General features: G+C 38.7%; 1 protein-coding gene across 1 annotated transcript in view; it reads left to right on the forward strand.

Annotated features, from left to right (window-relative positions):
• Positions 1 to 931: 931 nt before the first annotated feature.
• PTPRT (protein tyrosine phosphatase, receptor type T) overlaps positions 932 to 5,352 on the forward strand; it is a 418,285-nt gene continuing 413,864 nt past the window's right edge. Inside the window, exons 1-2 of the mRNA XM_006035110.3 lie at positions 932 to 947; positions 4,552 to 4,872. Of these exons, the coding sequence (XP_006035172.2) occupies positions 932 to 947; positions 4,552 to 4,872 (337 nt within the window). The remainder of the gene's footprint in view (positions 948 to 4,551; positions 4,873 to 5,352) is intronic.

Genomic DNA, 5,352 nt, shown 5'->3' on the forward strand with positions numbered 1-5,352 from the left:
TTCTATCTAAAAGAGAACAGGTTCAGGGTAGGTATCTTTCCCAAACATGCTGTGGTTTAGGCTGTTACAACAAAATAATTTAGCCTCTGCAATGCCCTATCCTCTTCAATAATTCATTGTTCTGGTAGTTCAGCAGCCCTGATACTACATGGGCTGGTTGCATTGTCTTATTATTGTCTCTTTTGGCTGCTGATTTTCAAATGTTCATAATTTCAATCTTTCTCCTCTTAGCTTCACATGTGGATGAGGTCTATTTTCAATTATTTCTTGAGTTTGTCCTTAGCTTTTGTTTCTCTGTCCCTGTTCTGATCCTTACATTTTTTTAGGTTGTTATTGACTCCATTCATTTCCAGTTTTGCTAGTCCTCAAGGAATTTCATTATTTGAGCTGGCCCATTGCAGGATTTTAAGAGGATATTTAGCCTGCAAAACAATTACTTTTACTTTTAAACCCTATATAAATAAGTGGGACTAGATCACCCTGTATTTGTGAGTTGTGTGTGTCCGTTCCACAGCAGAATTAGCTCCATATTAGATATAGAGGTATGTGTCCCAATACCCATTAAAACAGTATCTGACTAAAGTACTATTTTGTGAGGTGAGAGAGATGGGTTGGCATTCACAGGTCTACCAGGAGCATCCTTTGCGACTTTGGAGATTTGGTTAAATATCCTATGCCTCAGTTTCCCCATTTCTAAATTAAAATAATGAAAACCACTTAAGTATAGTATTCAATATCCTTAGTTGAAAAGGTTTGTGGAAGTGCTTTGTGGCTGGTTTGAGGGGGGGGTTTCCCCTTTAATTGTACAATATTTATATGTTTAACAACAGTATCTTTTTTTTCTAATCCTCTTAAAGGGAAACATGTCTTTGTTTTGTATGTTGTCCTTTAATGATTTTAAAAGGAAAAAAGTGGAAAGAATCTAGCTACCATGTACATTGGTATAGGTAAGGCCCAAGATCAAGATACCTTTCCAAGAACATAGCAGTTTACTTTCATTTCTAAATGTGATGTAAAGCGCCATAGAATCACACTGCAATAAGCAGTAACACAACACAGAGAAGCAGTAGCCAGCAGGCTTCCTCCATGTTTTGTAGTGTTCTCTCCTGTACTTTGACTAGCAGTTTTCATAATGGTTCAAAATACAACTACTCATATGAACTAAAATAGTTTGAGCTGCCACATGACAGTGTGTGACATTTATCACAGTCTGGCCCAACCTCCCTCTCTGCACAGACATCAGTCTGTAAGTGGACCTAACCATTGGATTCCCACATGCTTTTAAACCCCCTAGGCCTGGGCAGTGGCTGATCACTGTACCTAGGACTAGATTTCTCACAAGTGTCTTCCACACCTGGCACCTGACAGGATGCAGGACTTCAGCGCACTAAACCTAGTTGCTTAAATAAGAACTTTCAGCACCCACCTTTGGGTGGGTGATTTTTATATTCTATTTTAGCCCATGATGAGCACACAAGGAACATTAGCTCAGCAAAATAGTTTCTCATATAGAGACACTTTATTCTTAAAAAAACAGGTTACATGCATAAACAACAAAATCCAGAATGCAATTCCTAAATGTTTTAGTCCAGCCCTTCCTGTCTCCTCTCTCTTCAGCCTGGTCTGCAAGAAAACAGTCACTGGTTTCTCCTTTTCTTTGAAAAACACACACCAGCTACTTCCAGCTTAGCTAGCATCGTTTGGAATCTGTGGATCAAAAGTAGAAAATCCATTGCTCCTGTAGGAGAGTCATTCAGTCCTTGATTACTCTGTCATTGTTTGGTAGACCGCTCTTTCACTAGCTGCCAGGCCTCTTCTAGAAGGGGGATTTAATACAATATGAAGGTCATATACCAAACTTATGATTGTGATGTACAGTCTAGACAAAAAAAAAAGGTTCACAAAACAGGGAGTTCATAGTTTGATATGCACATTGTGCATTTATACTTCTTTACCTGTTCCATAAATCATTTTTCTAACCCATTTTTCTAAAGTAACTTGTATCCTATTTGTCTCACTAAATCTAAAACCCCAGTCTGGGGCTCAATAGTCCATGCTATCATATGTTGGGATGTAATGTGATTGGTCAGCTGTCACTTCTTTGCACTGAAAAATACAAATCGCCAAGTCTATCTTTTAATTCTGTAATGCAATAAAAAAAATAAATTTTAAATTGTTTTGATGTTCAGATATTTAGTATGCATATATCTACCAATGGCTGAATATTCTGGAATTTGTTGTTGTTGTTGGAGACATGTCCTTAACATACTCAGCTAGACTTTTATGCTTGACCGAGTTTTTGCATGGGACTTGGACAGTTGTAGTGGTGGTCCTTCTGTTAATTTCCACCCCTCTTCTTCTCTCCCTCCTCCCTCCCTCCCTCCCCCCTCCCCAGCCCCAAAATCTTAAAGGGTTTGTGGCATTTTTGAGCCAGATGGAAACATTTTAAACAATTTTCAAGAGCTGGCTTTCTTTTGAAATCTAACTATATCTTATTCTGCCATACACAGAACCCTGCCCCACCCTGAAAATATAGGGAGGAAAATAAAAAGCAGCCTGCAAACAGATAATTAAACTGAAACAGAAGTAAACTTATTCTGCCAAAATTTAAGTGAACAGGGCAAGCAGTTCCTGAATTTATGTTAAAATTTTCATTATAAATTGGGAAAAAAGTATACATAAGCAAATTGCGGGGAAGAGGAGGAGGTAAAGGCAAATATATTTAATGGGTTCCTCTAATTGAGTCCAATTCCACCTTGCAGTTGACATGATATTTCAAAAATTAACACTTTAGTTACATCTCTAGAAAACATCAGTTCCAGTAAATGTAGTATTGTGTATCATGTGATCTGCTGGAAACCTAATTTGTAACTTTTTGAGCAAATTTCTGGAACTGTACAAAATTAGAGTACAACATTTCTTGGCAAGGAAAGCTTAGCAGTCAGAAATGTTTTCCATCTAGAGACTTGCAAGTGAAGAATTGCAGTGTCTCCTGAAATATTGGGTATCTCTCAAGCCCCTAATACATGCTTCCTAAGTTTTAGATGGGTGTGGGTGACTAATGGGCTTCCTGAGGACAACTGGAGCATCATCTCGCCTGCAGGGGTTCAGAGATAGGGAAACTGCTCCCAACCTTGCCTTGCTGTTCTCTTTCATATTGCCCACATCTTTGCATATCTCTTAGATTTTGCTACTACGGCATGCATTCCTTTGATTAATCACAGGAGGAAAACTTGTAATTCTTTTAAGTTCCATAGGGGTTTTAGATTAACTCCTATGAAAGTCTGTTTCTAGAACGTGTTCTGTTCCAAGTCACTGACTTCGGAGGGTTTTTTTTTCCCTTTATGTAAAAGATATCTCTTGTATTTGTCATCTTAATTTTGAAAGAAAAGAGAACTTTGTGTCCTTAGGGTTGAGGGCAAACCAAATTAGAAGGCGGGGAAAAACTAGGTGAGATTAAAGACGGTGCTCATAATCTTGCACAGAGGCTTTCAAAACTACGAGGCATACGGTATTCATGAGGCTTCCAGTATGCAAGTGCTATCTATATACCAACAGTACAGAAAAGTCAGGCAGGCAGCCAGACCCCTGTAGACTTTTTGTAGATTTGCATCAAAGGGCAATACAGAGCTGTCTTTTATTGGCTTGCTCTCTTTTTTATCACAGAGGTATATTCAGTTCCCTGGTTCCTGCCTCCTGATGATGCTTCTCAGACATCTCCTAGGCAGTGTTCATGTCTCTCACAGACTTTGCTTAGTACCACTGCTTGCAAGTTAAGCAAACTTTACTATTCAGCACCATGAGGTCTGTTAATTCACTGATGCCCTAGAGTTTCCTCTCTTCATTCCACTTGTAGCCAAAACTCATGTTAGAATAAACTTTACTGTCATTCTACCTGTGATGTCCCTGAACAACCAGAGATGCCTTTAGAGTCCAAATATATTTTCAAGTATATTTTTAGGCATACTGGGTCTGAAAATGTGTCCTGTATTACAATTAGAGGCTGTTTATAATAGTGGTGTTTTGGACTCGATGGTTACGTATAATAAGATATTCTTTAGTTACAGCTACACAGTAAATTTGACTCATTCCATTATCTGCTACTCATTGAACAGGAAACAGCTGTGGGAGCAATGCTGACCTTTTAAAAGTGATGACTGATCCTTATTTTAAATAAAAATCACCTTGTGGTAATCACTACTAGGGAGATGAGTGAGGATAAAATACTTGATTTTTGTATGAATGGTAATGTGCTAGTATATACACTGGATTTAGTGATGGCTATTTCTAAATGGTTATGGCTTATTTTGAATATTTATGCTTGAACATTGTGCCCTCTCAAGTCCATTCCAGCCCCTGTTTAGAAATAAAAAATATTGCGCCAAACTCTGTTCAGTTACGTGGATACAACTCTAATGTAAAAATATTGTCTGGTTAAGTCTGTAGGAGCTTTGCTTGTCTAACAGAGCAAACTTTGGGCTAGTCTTGCTGCTGATTGTGTTGTGTGTCATAGTCCCAGCAAATTAAGCTCTTTTACCAATATTTTCACAGACTTCTTATCACTTTTATTGTTTGCAGAACCTCCAACACCCATTGCTCCCCCTGAACTGCTGGCTGTCGGTGCCACCTACTTGTGGATCAAACCAAATGCCAATTCCATTATTGGTGATGGGCCTATAATATTGAAGGAAGTGGAGTACCGTACAACAACTGGGAATTGGGCAGAAACTCACATTGTAGACTCCCCCAATTACAAGCTGTGGCACCTGGACCCAGATGTGGAATATGAGATCAGAGTGCTTCTTACCCGTCCTGGTGAAGGAGGGACCGGACCCCCTGGGCCTCCGCTCACGACAAGAACAAAGTGTGCAGGTAGGGTATCTTCTGCTTTATATACTGTACAGCAATTTCAGTTTAAACATGTTATTGGAATCTGAATGAGGTTACATTCATTACTGTGTGAGCTTTACCCTTCTGTACTTTTATTGCAGCATGCTAATTAGTTACTGGCCCTATGACAGACAAGATTCTACCTATCTCTTGATGCAGCTATATTTTCTGAAGAGATTTGAATTCAAGATATGTGTTATTAGTATTTTTGTTAATACTATTTGATCTTTTCAGAGAACATACATTTAATGGGAAGCAGTTTGGATGCTGCCAGTGGCATACCATACCTGCTATGTTAGCTATTTGGCTGCAGTTCATTGATGTTGTAGTAAGTTCCAGCCTGGCTATTAAAAGATGACAAGCCAGTAATATATTTTTGTAACCATCTCTCCAGTGGTCACACTGAGTCTCATACATGCCCATTATCTGTTTTTCTTTTTCCTAAATGCATGCATTGTGTAG

This window comes from Alligator sinensis, unplaced genomic scaffold (assembly GCF_000455745.1).
Source record: "Alligator sinensis unplaced genomic scaffold, ASM45574v1 scaffold494_1, whole genome shotgun sequence".
Taxonomy (NCBI): Eukaryota; Metazoa; Chordata; order Crocodylia; family Alligatoridae; genus Alligator; species Alligator sinensis.